Genomic DNA, 19,271 nt, shown 5'->3' with positions numbered 1-19,271 from the left:
TAGGCACTCAATAAATCGCTAAGTAAACCATGACTGCTTTATTTGCTGGGTTGTGCGGTGCCTCAGCGGACTCAGTCGCTTAAGGCTGGTTACCTTCAGCACCATAGTAGGTGCACAAGGGCTCTATCCCTGGAGACAGCATGGGTTTGAATCTCAGCTTCTCTCTCTCTCTCTCTCTCTCTCTCTCCTTTTTTTTTTTGGTACTGTGGATTGAACCCAGGGGCGCTTAAGCACTGAGCTACATGCCCAGTTCCTTTTAAAAATTTTATTCTTTTATGTTTAAGATAGGGCCTCCCTAAGTTTCTGAGGCTGGTCTCAAACTTGTGATTCTCCTTGTTGAGTCTCCCAAATTGCTGGGATTACAGGCGTGCCTGGTTCAGCATCTCTCTTTTCTTGCTGTGCAACCTTGGGCAAAAAAGGCATCCTGTGGGTGCCTCACTTTCTCATAGCCTCATTTTAAAGAATGAGTTAACCTTTTTAACATGCTTAGCATATGGCTTGGCACAAAGCAGGCACTGGATGAATTTAAAGACTTGGATTAGTGTCTCTGGAGCTGTTACCTTTCTAAGTAGACACATATGGACATGGAGTGGATGATGTCTGCCCCTGGTTTCTAACTCCTTATGTGACTATCTGCATGAGCAGGCCATATGCCCATGACGGTGACTCAGTGTACTCCTGACTATAACCATGACTCCTGTGAGTGTACCTGTATTTGAGGAAGCCATGACTACTTGCAGAGTGCATTAGGTGCTCAATGCGTGCAACTGGATGTGATCAGTCATCACATGCCCTGCTGCTCACACCACTCTCCATGCCAGCCATGATAGCAGTGACATTTGAACTCCATAGCCATTTGTGCCTGATCCTCAAGTGAGAGGGCACCCTTGAGGGTCAAGGACCTGCCACCAGGCATAAGTTGGATGGAGAAACTGTCAGGGTTGAGGATAAGGAGAGCTTCAGGGTGGTTGGAGCGACGGGCACAACGGCCATGGCCAGAGCACAGGGCTTGACTGCAAAGAAGAGCTCCACTGGTCACGTTCAGGATGAAGGGCCCCAGGGTAGTATCCATATATTCCTTGATGGCCTGACATGATTCCTGGGTGGGAGGGAGAGCATCAGGGACACTAGAGCCATGCACAGGCCCACCTAGGACATCAAGGTACTCATGTGCTGGCCAGCCAGGACTTCAGAAGTAAAAAGGGTAGGCCAGGGTCTCCCAAGTTAGTGTGAGCCACCCACCAGCCAGTCCTCAGATCTGAGCTTACCTTGGTGCTTGTGTTTTCCCAGCTCACCCAGAGCACCACTCCTGCTGCCCCCTGGGCTGCACTCTCTCCCAGGGTATGCTCCAACTCCTCCTGGGAAGGAGCAAGCACAGCTTTGTGGGGCCGCCCTCCCTCCTTGCAGCAGACTTCTGTGACACCGCTGGATGGGACAAATAATTTATAACCCCATCCAAGGCTTCTGTAGCCCTGGTAGCCAGATGTAAGCCTGTCCCCCATAACCTACAAATGCCATGAAGACAGGGTCTAAACCTTTCTAATAAATGCTGAATCACCTGTGCTTCTCACAGAACTTGGCACAAAGTTGAACTCAAATGTGAGAATAGATGAAAGCGTCCCAAGGCTGTGTGGCCTCAGTTGTTGGGCTGACAAGGTGGGTAGGTCACAGTAGACTTACCAGGGGCAGAAGTCGGTTTGTCATGTCATAGAAGATCTGGGTGTAGGGCAGCACCGGCAGACTGGGGTCTCTGGCAGCCATAGTCACACGAAATGCCTCACTCACACGGTGACGTACATACATCTGTGCTTTCCCTGTGCCCGCCAACACTGCAGGCAGGTAGATACTGGGATAGAGGGCACGGCTCTGGTTCCACAGCCACCCTAGCTGATCGTTCTGGGCACAGATGCCTGGTGGGCATTCGCCTGTGTAGTTGGACCTTAGAAAGTCATAGTTGTAGCAGTCAGGGAAGCCATAGAAGCCCCAGAGACCACGGGGACGCAGTGCCTGTCCCAACTGGAGGGTGCCTGCCATCCAGGCCTGTGCAGCTTCCTGGAACTGGGCCTGGGCTTCTGCCTCCACCCAAGTTTCTGGCCAGACAGGATGCTGTGCCCTTACCAGTGCCCGAGAACGCTGCCGGTAAATGTCCTTGGTATCCCAGTTGAAGGCCCAGCGTGGGCGCCATGCCTCCCAGTCAATCACTGCCAGCCCTGAGAAGTCAGATTCAGGCATGGCATCCTGGATATCCTGAAATGTGCGGGCCAGGTGGGCATGCAGGCTGGCATTCTGGGGCAAGCCACCAAATATAGGCTCCCCAGTAGGTGTGTAGTAGGGGTAGGTCCCCAGTTGCGTGCTGTAGAAAATGGTCATGTTAGGGCCACGGAAGGTCTGCCCCTGGTTGGCTATCACATCAAAGACACTGACATCCACATCTATTCCATGCATCTCCAGGCACCACTGGGTGTTTGCATTCCAAACGGTGATGAAGGGCCGGTTGGGTACCACAGGACCCCTGGAGCCTTGTGCCACGTAGACCAAGGTCAGCAAGAGGGTGCAGATGTGAAGCAGGTGGGCTGCAGTGGCAGTAGGTGGATCTGAGGAAATCTGGCCAGGGGAGGCAGAGCTGAAGGCAGGCTTCAAACTCTCTCACCCCTGCTCAGGGCAGGTGGGATGAACCCCTTGCTGATAACTCCACCTCTGCTCTGGATTTAATTAAACATTGACCTGCAGGACTCAGGGAGGACAAAGGGCAGAAGAAAGGCATGGAGGGGACCACTGCCAGTGGAGGGCACATCAGCGTCATCTCTGGGACCAGGCCTCTGCCATCTCCTCCCATAATTCTTGCCCTGGCCTAATCTTGCCCACCCATGTTCCCCAAGGGCCAAGGAAACCATGACATCCATTCAGGGAGGAGGAGCTAAGAACTGGGTCCTCAGCCCCGGACTGACCAGACTGATGATGGAAGCCCTTTCTTGTTTCTTCCATCAGAAATTCTGGCAGCCACTGGAAGCAGGGATGCTCAGAGACCAAGAACAGGTCAGCCCATCCCTCCTGTACACCCATCAGTCTGCCCGCCTTTCCCTACTAACCTCAGGGTTGAAGGGTGTCATCCTGGAAACTTCCTGATCCTGAGGTGGTGGCCTAGGAAAAGCCTGGCTGTTCCACACTCTGGACCCAGCTGCACCAGAAACTCCCGGAGGAAAAAGTAGCTGCGGAAAATTCTGAGCTTTTGTAGGTCCAAGGGGTGGGCCTTGAGGGAGGTGGTCCTTTAAGGGGGTGGTGCTGAGGCTGAGTCAGCAGTAGTCCCTCCCACCCTGACAGCAGTGGGCGGGGCCTTGTGACTTTACTGGGGCTTGAAGGGATAGGTGGTGGCAGAGGCAGCTGGGCAGGCCTGTCTGTGGCCCAGAGTCTGGATGCCAGAGGATTATAGACTCAGAGAGTGTACTTTCTCCAAGCCACTGCATGATGACATTGGTAGGCCCCTAGGCACTGTTAGCTTTGTGGCTGTCTTCCTCCTTAAAACATTTGTTTTTCCTGTCCTGGGGATTCAACCCAGGACCTCACACATCCCTAGACCCTTAAAACAATATTATTATTATTGTTATTACTACTGTGATTTTGAGACAGTGACTGGCTATGTTGTCCAGACTCATCTCAAACTCCTGGAATAAACTGATCTTTCTGCCTCAGACTCCCAAGTAACTGGGACTACAGGCATATATATATGCCACTGAGCTTAACTAGAACAAAATTCTAAAATATATCTTACAACTGTGAAGGCATAAAGATAAATTTAGGGCTGAGGTTGTGTCCAGCGGTAGAGTACTTGCCTATCACGTGCAGGGCACTGTGTGATCCTCAGCACCATATAAAAATAAAATAAAAATATTGTGTCCAACTACAACTAAAACAAAATACTTAAGATATTTAGTCCAGACTAGTTTCATTATTATGTATTCATTATTAGTGTATTTATATTTTTTTCTTCCAACTAAAAAAACTAAAAACATTTCTGTGGGTCACTAGAGGTATTGTGGCCCTTGGCCCTGTTTGTGTCTACTATGTCTTGTGCCTAAGCCATCCTTATTGTAGGGATCTGTTTCTGAAAGCCACTGTATTCGTGAAGTCTGAGCTGTGTCATTACCTTTTGTATATATCCTCGGTCAGTGGTTGTGTTTTTGTGAAACTTCAGTTGGTGACCATCCAGGCCTCTGCACAAATTCCAGGGGTTTGTACATACAGGTAAGTGTAAGACTAAGTACCTTATGTCTCACACTGCATGTGTGTGAGACCTTGATGTCTTGTGACCATGAGACCTCAAGTTTGTGTGACCCTGGGTAAGCAAGGATCCATCAGTGAACATATGCTTGCCTGTTCATTTGTGGTTTCCCTTGTTCTGATTCAGAAGCTGTTTATTGAGACTTGCTAAATGTTCAGGCCTGGTCAGGCTTGCCTGACAGGGTGGGGTAAAGGAAAACACTAGGGTGAAAGTGCTGCCTGGGCCTGCAGCTGTGGCTGAGCCTAAGCCACAGAATCTTCATCCTGGTGGCCTTGGAGAAATGACACTCACAGTGGGCTACCAATTGAGCTTGGTCTTCCAGGCTGGCTGGGCTGAGGGAAAGGAGGGCCCAGGGCACAGGGGACTGTGGATGTGTGTACAGGATTAAAACAGAGGTGGTGGCTGCTGATCTTGTTCAGGAAGAAGGGTCTCAGAGTGATAACTGAGTAGCCCAGAGAGACTGGCACAACTCTCAAGGGCTAAGGAGACAAGAGAACATCAAGGCAGCCCCTGACCTCTCTCCTGGAGGCTCTGGGCTACCTCCTGATGCCCCCAGAAACCTTGTCCAGGAAAGCAGCAGGCTAGCATTGTTTAGCTGGCCTCAGTCCAAGGGAAAAAACCCTAATGGTGGAATAACAGGAAGAGTTGAGGATGCCTGAAGCCCTCCCCTACCCCAAGCCTTTCCCATAGGTCTGTTCCTGCCCAACTGGTCTAATTGGATTGATGCATGAGGGGAGGTAGGGAGTGTGCTTGTATGTCTGGGGTCCATCTGGCTGGATGATCCTGCTCTCTGGCTGTGCATGCTTCAGATCTCTGAGTCACCTCACTCTCCATTATCTCACCTCTACCCCTTCCTCCTCTGCCCCACAGGAAAGTTCAGACTATCCCTGGGTTTTACTTTCCCCAAGTCCTCCTAGGAAAATGATATAAAGTTTACATGGGTTTGTTGGAGATGGATGGGTACAAGTCACAAATGTGTAGAAAAGGTCATGGTGTGCAGACACAGATGTTTACGGAAGGTAATAGCTGTGAGGATTGAAACTTTGCCTATAGGGGCTGACAGGTAGGGCCATTGCTAGGTAAAAAGTCACAGCCGTGTGGGAGGGGTCACAGATGTGGAGATGTGTGGTCACATCTCCTCCTTCCTTGCCCTCCCTCTGCTGAACTCCATTTCATAGCCTTGTGGACCATCACTGAATCTTTCCTCCAACCTGGCCTCTCCCCACGATAGCCATTAGTATCTGGGACCCCCTCTACTTCCGTGTCTTCCTCCCTGACCTAGTGCTATCACCCAGACCCATGCTGTCATCAGCCAGAGGAAGAAGGGAGGGATCTCTTTATAATGTGCGTTGACATGGATTTGGTTGGGCTTGTTCCTCAGACTCTGCTTCCCTAATCACACCATCTTTTTGTGTGCCTGATACTTGCTGGAGCACTCTCCACGTCTGACATCTGACTTGGTCTGGGCATTTAGTGTGTACTTCCTTCTACTTTGTCATCCCCTTCAGCACAGGGGTCTTACTTGATGTCCTTCACAGACATATCCCTAGTACCCAGCAAGCACTGGCCCAGATTATTGTACTTAGTGTACTTACTACTTACTCAACATTGAGATACTTATTGCCATCAGGTGAAGTAAGTTCTGGGGCTACCCCTCTCATCTCTGTCTTCAGTACACCCCCCAAGCCATACCCCAGTCCTGAACTATGTATTGTAGTTGTGTTCCAACTTCCTTCAAGCCTCTGTCCATGCTTTGTTTCCTGGTATTAAGCTGCTCCCTCCCCTTTCAATATCAATGTAGAAAGTACTTGGAGAGGACAACTCCCCTAAACCCCTGTTGTGTGCTGCTCTTTTCTACTCAGTTTCTTTTCATTCTTTTATTTTTTTTTAACTTTTTTTTTTTTGGGGGGGGGCAGGTACTGGAGATTGAAACCAGGGCCTTTGCATTCAAACACTTTAGCACTTCAGTTGCTTGAGAGTCAGTAAGTAAGTTTGCTGAGAGCAGGACTTATGTGTCACACATAACACAGACAGGGGCAGTGAAGCAGCTCAGAGCCAATCTGACTATTCTGGTTGCTACTTCTGTGGGACAGCTAGGATTAGCCATGTTGTCCTGTGGCCAGGATACAACTTTTTGTTGTTGTTTTTACAGTGCTGGGGATTAAACCCAGAGCATCATGCATGTTAGGCAAATATTCTACCACTGAGCTACACCCCTAGCCCCAGAGCTAAGAATTTTATGGTAATTCTATCATTGAGGGCAATTCTATCACTGAGCCACATCCCCCATCCTTTTTTATATTTTATTTTGAGACAGGGTCTCTCTAAACTGCTCAGGGCCTCACCAAGTTGCTGAGAGTTGGCTTTGAACTTGTGATCCTCCTGCCTTAGTCTCCAGAGTCACTGGGATTCTAGGCATGTGCCACATCCAGCCAGAGTTGATCTTTGATGATGTTCCCTGGTCCCAGGCTCAGGATGCCTACCCATAGCCCCATCACGTATCTTCATAGTGTGACAGGAACTGAACCTCAGAATTGACATCTTAACCCTCCCTACCCACCTCCCTCCCTACCAGACTCAAGGAAAAGCTGTGACCCAGATGGGAATAGGTAGATATAGTATAAGTCCAGTGCCCTTGGGAGCAGTGAGCAGAGGAGATGCCCTTGCCTTTGAAAATAGCAGGGAAGATCAAACATCTACTTCTCCCTGATGGGCAAGGCTGGTACTGGCCTAGCTGGGGGTGCAGGGGCAAGTGGCAGAAGCACATCAAGCTCTGTCCCTCACACAAGGTTAGATCCAATTCCATTTTATTCAATGTGGAGAAAGCAAGGTCTTTGGTGCTAGCTTGGGAGTGTGGGTCCCTCCACTCTCAGTGGCCCTTGGCTCAGCAGGACAGCTTCAGAGTGGGCAGCTCTGGTATCCCAGGTCAGTCCTGGTGAACACATTTTACAGGTGAGAAGTTCCCAGAAGATTTCAGAGATCTAAGCTCAACCTCATGGGTAACCCTGGACTCTCTCAAACCCCAACTCAGAAGTAGAAATAACAAGCACAGAAACAGTTATTTCATATTTAATTTACAAAAGAGACCCCAAAATAATAATAAACTATCCAGGGCCTGGGGAGTAGGGTCAGGCCCTCCCCAGCCCAGCTGTATTCTCCTTCCCCTCTGACAGGTAGAAGGGGCCTCTTAGGGGACTTTCCTTCCCCCTTAGAACAGGGGTGTGACAGCTAGTATGGATGCCCTGCTGGGTATCTTGGGGGCTCTGCCCCTCCAGACTCTAGTTTGTCTACCCCCTATAGGCTTTCACATGTCCAGGAAAGCCCTTGTGGCAGAAGCCAGCTGGCTTCGTAGCCAGGTAGGAGATTCCAATAGGGTCTAGGTGAGGGCCACAGCTACTAAAGCCAGCAGACTAGTGAAATGGGAACCAGTCCAGGCCCCACTGGCACCTCCAGTTGTCCGCCTATGGTCCCACTGGCATTGCTCACCACCCCAGCCTAAGTAGCACTGGCAGCGAAAGTGCGTTTGCAGGTAGTTGAGGTCCGCCCGGCTAAGCTCCCCCTCAGGTCGCAGCTGGGGTTCACCAGGTGCTCGGCCAGGTACTAGGCGGAAGCTGCTGGCGCTGAGGTGCAAGAAGGTATTGGCGCTGGGGTTGCGGCGCACACAGCGCCCATGACCATTGCACTGGTCCCGGCTGCAATACTGGGTAGCCCAAGACACATTGACTACATAGGGGACCAACAGCTGATTCAGGTAATTCTTGAGGTACTGGCAGGTCTCCTGGGGGTAAACAGAGGATAACAAGAGGATAACAGGTCAGGGTCAGCTGCTGCCTGGGCCACAAGGCCAACAGAAACTGTGTTCACACTGTGGTAGGATTATTAAACCCAGGGCCCTAGGCAAGTGTTCTATCACTGAACTACACCCCCAGCCCAACAGAACCTCTTTTTAACAGCACACTTATTTGTGTACACACACGCGCATGCCTGAGCCCTCACAGTCCCTGTTCCTGAAGAGAAGGGCAGAAGCTGCACACAGCTGGGCACTCAGGAAAAGGCGGAACTCCATGGTTGTTCAGGGCAGCATTTCCTCTTTCCTGGAAGGGTAGGGGCACCCTTATTCTCTCTTGGGAGCAGGGAGAATGCCTTGGGTGAGAGGCAGATAAGGGAGTCAGACTAGGTTTGCATACTTAAGTGAGGTTGGGAGAAAAAGTCCAAATTTGCCTTTTTTTTTTTTTTTGTACCAGGAGTTGAACCCAGGGGTTCTTAACCACTGAGCCATATCCCCAGACCTTTTTATTTTTTTGAGACAAGGTATCCATATGTTGTTGGCTTTGAACAGATGATCCTCCTGACTTAGCCTTCCAAATTGCTGAGATTACAGTTGTGCACCACCACACCCAGCCAAATTTGCCTGTTCTTGTAGATGCAGTTCTGAGCAGCTGGGAAGGTCTCACTTACCATACTTGAGGTGTATACTGAGTCACCCCAGAGGATGACACCAGCTGCACCCAGGGCTGCACTCTCGCCAATGGTAGAGATAAGGTCCATCTGTGTGGAAAGGGGACAATCACTGGGGAAGATTGAAACCACAGAAGGAAAAAGGACCGAGTAGATAGAACTGTTCTGACCTACTGACTCTGCAATATAGCCTTCCCTTATTTGCCTCCAGGCAGAAACTCTGCCTGTTTTACTTTTTCCTTAAATATTTAAGCTCATTTCCAACTCCACTTTGGGCCTCAATCTCCCAGGCTAAGAGTATACATGAGTCTACAGAGTATCTACCAGGATAGACTCCAAAGTCAGAATACCTGGATCCAAGTCTCTAAGGTGTCCCAGATTTGCTGGAGGCTTTTTTTTTTTTTTTTTTTTTGGGGGGGGGGGAAGGGGGATACTGACATAGTACTGACATAGGTACTGAGCTATACCCCCAGCCTGTTATATTATGACAGGGTTTCACTAAGATGGTCAGGTTGGCCTTGAACTTGCAACTCTCCTGCCTCAGCCTCCTGAGTTGCTGGGATTACAGGCATGTATTGCTGTGACTGGTACTGCTGGAGGTTTTTGGCAAACCTCTTAATGTCTCTGTGCCTCAATTTTATCTACATAACAATGTCACCCTTTCACAATATTATAATTTTAATATTATAACATTTAACATTATATTTAATACTATAACATTTAATAATTTTTTAAGCTTATTTTATTTTTGTGGTGCTGGGGATTGAACCCTGGGCCTTGTGTGTACTAGGCAAGTGCTCTACCAATGAGCCATATGCCCTCAGCTCCTATATATAGTTATTTGAAGAGACATGGAATAGCCAGCAAACCATGGCCCTAGTAATCAATCATGCAGTGGTTCCCAGAAGGAGGAAGAAAACAGCACCCTGGAAGGAACATACCTCACTAAGCCCTGTGAGCTTGCGGGTATAGGTAGGCCGTGTGAAGACGTAGACTGGAAGTGCATGGTTCGCATGATGGGTGTGAGCCACACGAAGGGCTTCCTGAACACGGAAACTGACAAAGTTGCGGCCATGAGCAGAGGAAGCTAGTGTCTCGTCCAGGTAAACGGAGGGAAAGAGAGCCGTGCTCTCTGCCCACAACCAGGCCAGCTGGTCATTGCGGGCCACCTCAACATCAGGGCAGCGGCCTGTGTAGCTCTCCCAGTTCTGTACATAATCATGATTATAGCAATCAGGAAAGAGGTAGAAGCCCCAGAGGTGCCGAGGTCTGACTGCCTTGACATAGCGTAGTGTTTCCAGCATGAACTGCCGTGCATTGGACTCAAATTCATATTGTGCCTGTTTGACTATTCGGTCTGATGGCCAGTCAGGGTGCCGACTGGCTACCAGTTGGCGTGATGACTGGCGGTATACATCCTTGTCCTGCCAATTGCGCACCCACACAGGCCGCCAGTCCTCCCAGTCAATGACTGCCAGCCCTGCAGGCTCCTGGGTGCGAATATAGTGCTCTACAGGTTTCTTCAGCATCTGTAGGTGTGCCCGGAGGTTAACATTCTGTGGCACACCACCATGCACCGATGTCCCAGCTGAATCAAAGCGTGGATACAGGCCTAGACGGTCGTAGTAGAAGATGGTGATATTCTGGTTCACAAAACCCTCATTAGGCGAAGCCTCCACATCAAAGGCACTCAGGTCCAGTGGCACCTTGTGTCGTGGGGCACAGTCCTGTGTGGGCACATCCCATGCTACCACAAAGGGCCGGCCTGTGAAGATGGGTGGCACTGTGGGCTTGAGCTCCATGGCCCATGCCACCGCTAGCACCAAGGCCAGTGTGATGGTGGGGCCCAGGCCTGCCAGCATGCTGGGGGCTACAGGAAGTGTCACCTGCTTGGCACCAGCTTAGGAACTAAATGAAGGGTGGGAGAGAAAAAAATCAGTCTAGAGAATCCTGGAGGTGCCCACTTTAAGCCCATCTATGCTCCAAAAGTGCCCCAATGCTATGTGGGGCACAGTACCCCTGGCAGTTCAGAACCATCCACAGCTGTAACAGGTTTGGGAGACAACAGGTCATTGAAAGACAGGCAAGGTATCCTGGGGACTCACTACCAGGAGAATATGGCTCCTTTGTGGAACAGGTAGCCTATGGCTGGTCAAGAATCTGTTAGGTCTGTGACCCTTCTGAGAACTGAATGAATGAAGCTATGGACCTGCTGCCAGAACCTATACATGTCCTGCAAACCTCCAGTGCATGGTTTCAGTGAGCCCTAAAGCCCTGAACTTCACCCTGTACCCTGTGAAGAACCCTTGATCCAGAGAAAGCAAGGATTTGGTTAGAGAACGCAACTCATACAGATGCTAGGAAGTTGGAAGGAACACGGCCACGGAGCTGTATCTGTGCAACACCCGCTGTCAGGACTTAGTCGTATACGCAGGCACTCTCTCAGGCTTGGAGGAGGGCCCGCGGGGACAAAGGGACAGTGGACCTCCCACAGCCCAGCGGACAGACCTGCTTTTTCCTCCGTAGCCACGGGGAATGCGCGCGCGCCCACAACGAGACAGTCGGTCTCGGGTAGAGGGCACTTCGCCTGGCCTTTGTGCGGGGACCCCGCCCCCGCCCTGCACGTGGGGTCAGTGCCCCGCCGGGTGGGGGTGAGGTTCCTAGGCCCCCTCTCTGGGAGCACCCCCGGGAGTTCAGAGCTCAGCCCGCCAGGGGACAGCTGTAGATTTGCACCGCCCGCCCTCACCTCACGCGGGGCGCCACCGGGACCCGCGCCAGGGCCGCCGCCATCCTGGGCCCAGCCTAGCCGCTCCGGCCCTTCGCTCAGGCCCGGCACCGGTTCAGCACCTCTGCTACCTCTCCGCCCCCAGGTCCTCTGGCCCTTTAAGAGTCCAGCTCCGCGGTGGGCGGGGAACAGGATTGGGTTCCCGGCGGGTAGGTGTGTCTGCCTTTCTCGTCGCCAGTGCTAAGTTTCAGGTTGGAGGATCCCCTAGATCCTCTGCAGAGAAACGTGGCCATCTATTTGAGACCTGAAGCCCCTCCTAACGAGGATTTCCGTTCAAGTACTAGCCACTAGTGTCAGTCGGCCTGAGATTTTTCTCCCCCCAGTCCGTTGCTGGTGGTACAATCCTCTCTTCTTCTCTGTGGAGTCAACCTCTTAAAGAGACAGCATAAGGGCGGGGAGGGGGAAGCCGGGTGTATGGAATAAAGGACGGTGGCGTTCCCCGGCTCGGCCATAAGGAGGTGCTGTAGTACTCCGAGGCCTTGACTGGGGCAGCTGCTCATCGAACTTTGCAACCTCGAATGTAGTAGACGCCAGCACTGGGGCCCCTTTGTGTTGAGAAAAGGACTTTGACCTAAGCAGGTGGGGCCTCCAAGAACAGTAATGCCCCGCCTCCTACGAATTCCGAATCCTGTCCTCTTGGCTGCGGTCTGAAGGGAAGCCCCGCCCATTGCCCGTCTCGGGTAAGGGGCCAAGCACCACTTCTTAGCCCTAGTCTTAGCAAGGCAGAGGCAGCAGTTGTCTGGCAACCTCGACTGTAGGTCACTGCGTGGCGGGAAGGGTTGGGGTAGGGAAGCTTGGCGGGTCCCAGGAGGAAGGTGGGTTGCCCCAAATCCTCCTGGCCCATATCAGGATCAGGCCAATCCTTGGGATCCGCTCCTGCCCAGTCCCTGGGAACTCCCCGGGATCTCCCTCATAACTTCATAAGGGAGTCACTCTTAACTGAAGTTTCTGGCCAGACCTTGGATAAAGCCAACTGTAGGGACCCCCCGAGGCTTCAGTTAGGTATCCCGAGCTCTTTCGCTTCGCAGGCTCCTCCTGATGGGGGAGCAGGCTTGGAGCTGGACCAGGACGAACCCTGTGCAAGACCTCGCCTCTTCTTAAATCCGCTCCGCAAAGCGGGACTCCGCTCCCTCAAAGGTCCGCGTCTGCGCCGCCAGCCCCTTCCCCGCCCGGCGCCTGAGAGGAGAGATAGGTAGCGCCACAGCAAGCCCATCTATGGCAACGCAGACTACCAGCCTTCTGCAATCTGCGCTGGGCTCACCTGTCTGGGAGTCCGTCGGCCCAGTAGGTCGGCGGCCTCCCTCCTTCCTGGAGTGAACTTCTCCAGCCAGGATACTTTCACCAGCTGCTGCCCGCTGGGCAGCCCGCCGGCGACTTGATAAACCCCATTCCCTCCCACCCGCTCCCGCCTCCCATTCCAGCCCTTTCTCCTCACTTCCTGCTGCCCCTCTGAGAGGAAAAGGCCAGGAAAGGCGCGGGGGAGGAGATTGCCTTGACCCTGTTTTCCTCTGGCATGCTCTCCTGGCTGGCTGCCCTCCCCACCCTTCTCCTGTAGGATCTGGCCCCACCAGCTGTGCCAGGTGACAGGAAGGCTATGAGCCCAGGCTCAGGAGTCATTCTCCCGGATGCCCACAATTTCCTTAACTCTCCTCACCAACTTTTCCTTGGGGTTTGGGCTCATTCTCATTTAGTAGGGTGTGAGGAGGTACAGGCCTTGGTCTTTTGGGAGAGTCAAACTATCTGGGGGGTGTTCAACTGATGGCCTCCTACAGCAGGTGCCAAATAAGGGAACCAATCCTGGGAGATGGGGGAGAGGGTTGGGGGAACTTCTGGGATCTGAGTCAATATTTTTCTTTTTTTTTTTTTCCACCAAGAGCAGAAGTGTCTCAAGTGTGACAGAGGACAATACTTGATGTGTGTGACTGTGGGATAGGGGTGGGGCAGGGCCTGCAGAGTGCTATCCAGCTGGAGGACATTCCTGGGTAGATTTCACTGAGTCCACTACAGAGTGGCTCTTTGCCAAAGTGGAGAGAGAAGGCGGGTATTTCTTTGGGAGGGTAAGTTCATGTGGCTGGCTTCACCTCTCCAATGCACAGGGCCCCTCTCCTGGCTGTGTGGGAGTCTGGGGGAGGTGAGTGCATAATCTGGAGTCTGGCTGTGAGGACCCAGGAGTCCAGGATATGACAAGAGTGGGTGCAGTGTCCCTGTACCACTGTGCTGGCTTCAGAAGGGACAGAGGCCTAGGAAGCTACCAGGGTGGGGACCCCTGGGAAAACAAAGGCCGACCAGACTGTCCCAGGGCAGGGACACTTCCTCAAGCTGTCAGCAGGAAGGAAGTGAGCACAGCCCAGTGGGAGGGAGTGGGGAAGCACTGCCTGACTCCCATTGTTTCCAGCTTTGGGGTCAGCTGAGAAGGCTGAGCACAGGGAGTTCCTCCAGGCTGGGATAATGATGGTGGGAGATAGAATGCTGTTTGTTATGGGAGAGCACTGGCCTTTGAACAGACAGTAGGGTGGAGTGGAGGATGACAGGGCCTTAGGTTTGGCATCTTAAGGGGAATGGGAAGACAGCTCACAGAACTCCAAGTCCAGGCTGCACAGAGTGATCCTACTCCAGATGTGACAAATTCAAGCCTCTGGGGGCTGGGGATGTGGCTCAAGCGGTAGCGCGCTCGCCTGGCATGCGTGCGGCCCGGGTTCGATCCTCAGCACCACATACAAACAAAGATGTTGTATCTGCCGATAACTAAAAAATAAACATTAAAAATTCAAAAAAAAAAAAAAATTCAAGCCTCTGAAAGACTGGTAGGCCAGTTTCCCAAACCTAGAAGCCTGGGTCCTTGAATTTCCCCCTTCTTAACTGGGAGTTGAACTGATGGCCTAGCAGAAAACCTGCTTCACAGCAGGCCCTGTAGGCAGAATGTTCACAGGTAATCCAGGTGTGGTGGTGTTGTTCAGGAGGCTGTAATCACATCCATTCAGGAGACTGAGGTAGGAAGATCATAAATTCAAGACCAGCTTAGGCAATTTAGCAAAAACCTTTTTTTTTTTTTTTTTTAATGGACCGGTAACATAGTTTCATGGTAGTATGTTTATATAATATGCAAGAGGCCCTGAGTTCAATCCCTAGTGTGTATGTGTATGGTGGTGGTGGTGGTGGTGGTGGTAGTGGTGGGGAGTCTATAGCACAGGCAGCAGAGAACAGAAGGAAGTACTGAAGGTTGGAAAGGAAGTCCAGAGCTCACTCTCCCAGTGGTGGTCTGGGAGGAGAAGAAGCAGATGACGTTTATATATGCCTGGCAGTATACTGTCCATGCATGTCTGGGCCTTTTTTTAAGTCCTTGGGTCTCAGGATATCAATTCACTTGAGGTTAGCTAGCAATGTTGGGATCAGAACTATCTAGGGTCATACTCTCACCTTAGGTCACGTGGGACTAATTCCTAGTGAAGCAACACTACAACCTCTGATTCCAGGGATTTCCACCACTCTGATCACAATAAAGACAGGTAAGTAGTACCGGCATCCTGACAGGCCCAGTGTGAATACACGGCGAATACACGGCCACCTGCTGGCCATAGCTGGAGTTGCCACAGTTAGAGCTCAGGCTTTTTCTTGGTCCATGCTGGAGATGGTAAGCCTGCAGAGTCCTGGGCCCAGGCCTACCTGTTGATCCCAGAAAGTAGTCTAGACACTGGGTGTCACAGTCCCAGAGGATGCCATACTCATTTGCAGGATCTACAAATAATTTTATTGAAATTGAACAAATAACACAACAGTCTTCCTATGCTGGGGACCACCCTCCCCAAGCCATTTTCCACACTCTAGAAGCACAGATTTTGCACAATAAGAATTAAAAAAAAAAAAAAAAAAAGTAATTTCTATATAGAAATCAGACTCTGTCCCAACATCATCATAGACTAGACTATTTACAAACCTTCACATTTTAAGTATTCCTTTTATGTAAAACATAGACCCTTCCTTTTTGTGTCTACCAAGGGGATCCAGGACTTTCCCTTAAATGATACTGAAGGGGTGAGGATACTGTAGGGGAAGGGTGGTGGGCTCCTTATAGCTATTCACACCAGCCCTAGTGTATTGTTCCTTACCACAGGGTAGTAGACAGTTCCCTCCCAAGTGGTGTGGGGGGCTGATACAAAGAATGGGTGGCTTGGGGCAACTCCCCATATGCACAGGCATCCACAGCCCATCCTGACCCTGGCCTGCACTCTCTCAAATAGGGGAAGGATAAACAATTAATTGCAGTGGGTAAGGATCAGTCCAGCCCTGGGTGAAGGGAGAAGCCTCTCACAACAGTCCCCATTTCTATTAACTGCCAGCAAACTGTCCATCTGAAAGTGGGAACAAATGGCAGGTAGGTGGGAAGAATCAGGCTGGTGCTGCCCCCAGCCTCTGTCCAATACAGGAGGAATCGAGGTAGCAAATGGCTGAAATGCTCCAACTAGGGGGTATGGGAAGTGAGGGGAAAGGAAGTTCTCATTTGTGTAAAGCCCCCATAGCCCAGGGGCTGGAAGAAGGCAGACTTTATTTGTAAAGTGCTGTAGCTTCTAGCAGGGCTTGGCCCTGGGAAAGCTTGGAAGGAAGCAGGCCAGGCAAGGAACCAGGAACCAGGCATTCCTGACTGGCATATGCCCTGCCATGTTTCTTGCAGGGGTGGCTGGGGAGGGTGGGCTGGTAAATCTGCCATTAGCCTTCACCAGTCACTAACCACCTCCTGTCCACACACAAACCAATATACAATTAACACCGAGGGACTGCCCTGCTCACAGCCAAAGGTTCTGGGCCAGTTGAGTTTATTCAGGGTTGTAGCCTCGGCCTGGGCTCCTCAATGGAAACCACACCTCAAGTCTGGGAGTTTCTTGCTGAGGCAGACGGTGTTTGTGTATGCCATCTCCCAGGTTCACACCTCGTAGAGAATCACAGGGAAATCCACATGGAGGCGGGGGGGATCCAGCTTCACGAAGCCCTGCCATGGAAACAAAGGCTATGAGGGTCAGCTCAGGGTGTCTACTTCAGGAAGCTTCCTGATCCTCCTAGCTCCTCCCCCAGTAGACCCCACCTGGGTCTACCTTTACATACTTGATGAAGGTTCTATGACCTCTACCAGTCCCTCACCTGAGGAATCAGATTCTTATGCACCCGCCTCAGTTTGGCCCGCTTCTGCCCATTCTTGGTGACGATTGTCTCTTCGTAGAACTCATGAGCCAGATCCCCATCCTCGTCATAGAACATGGAGCTGTGTAGAGGAAGAAGAGAACAGGCTGGGCTTGAGCCCCACACCTGGTCATGGCAAATGCCACAGATCACAGGGAAGTGTACCCAACCCTAACTGGGGAGGAACAATCTTGGTGGGAAGAAGAGAGGACACCACAGCTGGAGAATCCTTTTGCTTAGGTTTACGGTCTACTAAAAGGAACCGGGGAGTGGAACATTGGCTAGTGTTACTCTGTTATACCCTCAAGAAGAGAACCCATACCACAGCATACTATCCAGGCAACCAAAGTTAATTTCCATTACTGATCTGTTGTGTGAGAACAGCCATTCCAATATCAGTCCCTTCATCCAGGACTTAGAGAGTGGGCAGGGTGGTAGCATGGGCATGTTGGTTTCACTCCAGAAGACAACTGGCCTAGTGCCAAAGATTGTGAACAGATGTTTTGATCTAGGAAGGAACCTAAAAGGAGGAAGACTGCATCCCCCCTTCAAGTGGCTGGTGCAGTCAAATTTCCACTGTTGGATCTCCTGGTATCTACAGCCAAATCTCCATCATAGGGAGTGCCCATCCACATGAGGTCATGCTGATGCTATTGTGTGGGGAACCTGGGGTTTAGGTCAGCACTCCACATCTGGAAAATATAAAGGAGTGAGGATCCTGCCGTCTACCCTTTGCCCTCAACACTAGGGCCCTACCCTGCTTTCCCAGTCACTACTCAGAAGTCCAACCTTACTACTACGGGGGAAGGGATGAAGCCTAATCAGTTATTCTTCCATTGGAAGAACTGGGGGGAAGAGGAGGAGGGTAAAAGCCTTCAATTTGCAAGCTAAGTTTGAAGAGATGCACAGGAAAGGTCAAGAGATCTCACAAAGGCCCTATCTTAGCTTTACTGTGGGGCGTGCCTTCCCAGAGACAAGCCTAAGATCTTGTACCCTTCCCTAGAGAGACCTTTAGAGCAGCCAGGCCTCCAGGAGTCTACTCCCGATTTTCCCCACCCTTTGCTTGGATGGGGACCCGAAAGACCGAAGTCGTCCTAAATGGGGTGTAGGAAGTCGGGTGACAGGAGGTCTCGGTGGTGTGGGGTACCCGGCCGCCTGTCTGTCCTCCCAGAAGCAGAGCCCACGCCCTTACCCGCGGCGCGTGAATACGAAGGGGGGCACCGGGCGGCCTCGAGGCCGCACCAAAGCTTGTTCACTGCCCGCTGCCTCCGAGCCGCCGCCCCCTGTCGTAGAGGTGAAGGGCCAAAGGCCCCGAGCTTTGGAGCCGCTGGCGCCCATGTCAGGGCCGCCAGCGCATGGCGGACCCCGCGGCCGCTGCGCTCTCACAGTGCAGTAGGCTCTATCATGCCCTGCCCCAGCCTCCGCTTGCAGGTGCTGCTGCTGCTGCCGCCGCCGCCGCCTTCCGCAGGCTCTTCTGTCTCCACGGAAACCTCACTTCCGCTTCCGCACGCTGCCCTCTTTGATTGGCTGCAGCGCTCGTCGGTCCGTGGGGCAGAGCCAATGGCTATCCTCAGATACTGGGCATCCCAGCATGCCCTGCAAGACCTCAAGTCCCGGCAGGCCACGCTCTCGCCAGCTGGGACAGCTCCCTCCCAGTAGAGCTGTGACAGCGCTGTTCTCTTGGCTTCTTCGGCGGACTGGTTGCCAGGTACGGCAATTCCAACGTCCCAGATCTCCAGAACTCAAGCCCAGTGGGGCCTCCTCAACTCAACCACTTTGAACCAGCACTTTAGGCCTGGCCTGGGTCAGGTCCTGTCTGGCTTCTATTTTCACAATGGTGTTTTGTGGTAGTTACCATCATATGTAAAGAAATGGAGCCCAAGGACAATTAAGGAACTGGCCAAAATGTCTTATAGCTACACTGAGGTATTTAGAACTTCAATGTTCTTTCCAAATTCATCCTGAATGCATGCTTCACGAAAACAAGAATTCTAAATGGCTGTACCCTTCATGTCTAGTCCATAGCAGCTGATGAATAAATAAAAACAACTTCTCTCAGTTGTTGGTGTGTGCTGAGAGAATGGCTTCCCCTAAACTCTGGCTGTAACCTATTCTTGCCCCCATGACTGCCTGGGTCCCAATGTGCTGAATGATGACTGAAACATTCACACTCCCCCCCCCTCCCCCGTAGGCTAAGGGCTGGATGTGTATTCATAACAAATAACAGCCTATATAAGACGTCTCTAGAGCAGAGGCTGCAACCAAATAGGTCCCTGCACCTGTCAGCAGCTCCACCTCCCAGGCCCTCTGGGTGCTGTCACAGCCCACAGAGTGTACCTGGGCAGGCAGTATGGGAAGCATCCTGGGTACAGGCTGTCACAGAGTGTTATGGGCAAAGCTTTTCTACCTGGAATGATTGGAAGTTGGCTCAGTGGCTGGGGATGGTCTATCCTTGCCCCTCTGGGAAGTTTCAACTCCACTGCAGTTTAGGCCACCAAATATGTATACATCTTTACATGGTCCATGCTGACCTTGCAAAAGATGCCCTGTGAACCTGTCCATCAACCTTGGCAGCTG

General features: G+C 51.7%; 3 protein-coding genes across 5 annotated transcripts; all 3 read right to left on the bottom strand.

The window, feature by feature from the left end:
- Positions 1-179: 179 nt before the first annotated feature.
- On the bottom strand, positions 180-3,187 carry Hyal1 (hyaluronidase 1). Of its 3 annotated transcripts, none has more exons than XM_076867657.1 (4): positions 3,090-3,187; positions 1,681-2,604; positions 1,269-1,358; positions 180-1,099 (listed from the first exon to the last, which is right to left on the bottom strand). In XM_076867657.1, exons 1-4 carry the CDS (start codon positions 3,108-3,110, stop codon positions 785-787), a joined length of 1,350 nt encoding a protein of 449 aa, XP_076723772.1. In that variant the 5' UTR covers positions 3,111-3,187; the 3' UTR covers positions 180-784. The 3 variants fall into 3 exon arrangements, with proteins under 3 accessions (XP_076723772.1, XP_076723773.1, XP_076723774.1); XM_076867658.1 differs by having other exon boundaries at positions 1,681-2,247; XM_076867659.1 differs by lacking the exon at positions 3,090-3,187 and having other exon boundaries at positions 1,681-1,829; positions 2,119-2,283.
- Positions 3,188-7,069: 3,882 nt separating this feature from the next.
- Positions 7,070-12,891, bottom strand: Hyal2 (hyaluronidase 2). The gene is made up of 4 exons (XM_076868466.2): positions 12,784-12,891; positions 9,679-10,645; positions 8,738-8,827; positions 7,070-8,057 (listed from the first exon to the last, which is right to left on the bottom strand). The coding sequence occupies exons 2-4, from the start codon at positions 10,597-10,599 to the stop codon at positions 7,656-7,658; spliced, it is 1,413 nt and encodes a 470-aa protein (XP_076724581.1). The 5' UTR covers positions 10,600-10,645; positions 12,784-12,891; the 3' UTR covers positions 7,070-7,655.
- Positions 12,892-15,247: 2,356 nt separating this feature from the next.
- On the bottom strand, positions 15,248-18,165 carry Tusc2 (tumor suppressor 2, mitochondrial calcium regulator). Its single transcript, XM_076868121.2, has 3 exons — positions 17,887-18,165; positions 16,656-16,776; positions 15,248-16,506 (listed from the first exon to the last, which is right to left on the bottom strand). Exons 1-3 carry the CDS (start codon positions 18,030-18,032, stop codon positions 16,441-16,443), a joined length of 333 nt encoding a protein of 110 aa, XP_076724236.1. The 5' UTR covers positions 18,033-18,165; the 3' UTR covers positions 15,248-16,440.
- Between the last annotated feature and the right edge of the window lie 1,106 nt (positions 18,166-19,271).

The sequence above is a fragment of the Callospermophilus lateralis genome, chromosome 10 (assembly GCF_048772815.1).
Source record: "Callospermophilus lateralis isolate mCalLat2 chromosome 10, mCalLat2.hap1, whole genome shotgun sequence".
NCBI classification, from domain to species: domain Eukaryota; kingdom Metazoa; phylum Chordata; class Mammalia; order Rodentia; family Sciuridae; genus Callospermophilus; species Callospermophilus lateralis.
Note: the sequence above shows the minus strand (reverse complement) of the source record. Positions and strands in the feature narration are given on the sequence as shown.

Coding starts and splice junctions, on each gene's coding strand:
- Hyal1 (XM_076867657.1), bottom strand. CDS start 3,110: ATGACACCCTTCAACCCTGAG. Junction 1,359..1,680: donor CAAACCGACTTCTGCCCCTG/GTAAGTCTACTG, acceptor GCTCCTTCCCAG/GAGGAGTTGGAGCATACCCT. Junction 1,100..1,268: donor GGGAAAACACAAGCACCAAG/GTAAGCTCAGAT, acceptor CCTCCCACCCAG/GAATCATGTCAGGCCATCAA.
- Hyal2 (XM_076868466.2), bottom strand. CDS start 10,599: ATGCTGGCAGGCCTGGGCCCCACCATCACACTGGCCTTGGTGCTAGCG. Junction 8,828..9,678: donor AGCTCACAGGGCTTAGTGAG/GTATGTTCCTTC, acceptor CTTTCCACACAG/ATGGACCTTATCTCTACCAT. Junction 8,058..8,737: donor CAGTATACACCTCAAGTATG/GTAAGTGAGACC, acceptor GTTTACCCCCAG/GAGACCTGCCAGTACCTCAA.
- Tusc2 (XM_076868121.2), bottom strand. CDS start 18,032: ATGGGCGCCAGCGGCTCCAAAGCTCGGGGCCTTTGGCCCTTCACCTCT. Junction 16,777..17,886: donor TTCGTATTCACGCGCCGCGG/GTAAGGGCGTGG, acceptor TCCTCTACACAG/CTCCATGTTCTATGACGAGG. Junction 16,507..16,655: donor ATAAGAATCTGATTCCTCAG/GTGAGGGACTGG, acceptor TTTCCATGGCAG/GGCTTCGTGAAGCTGGATCC.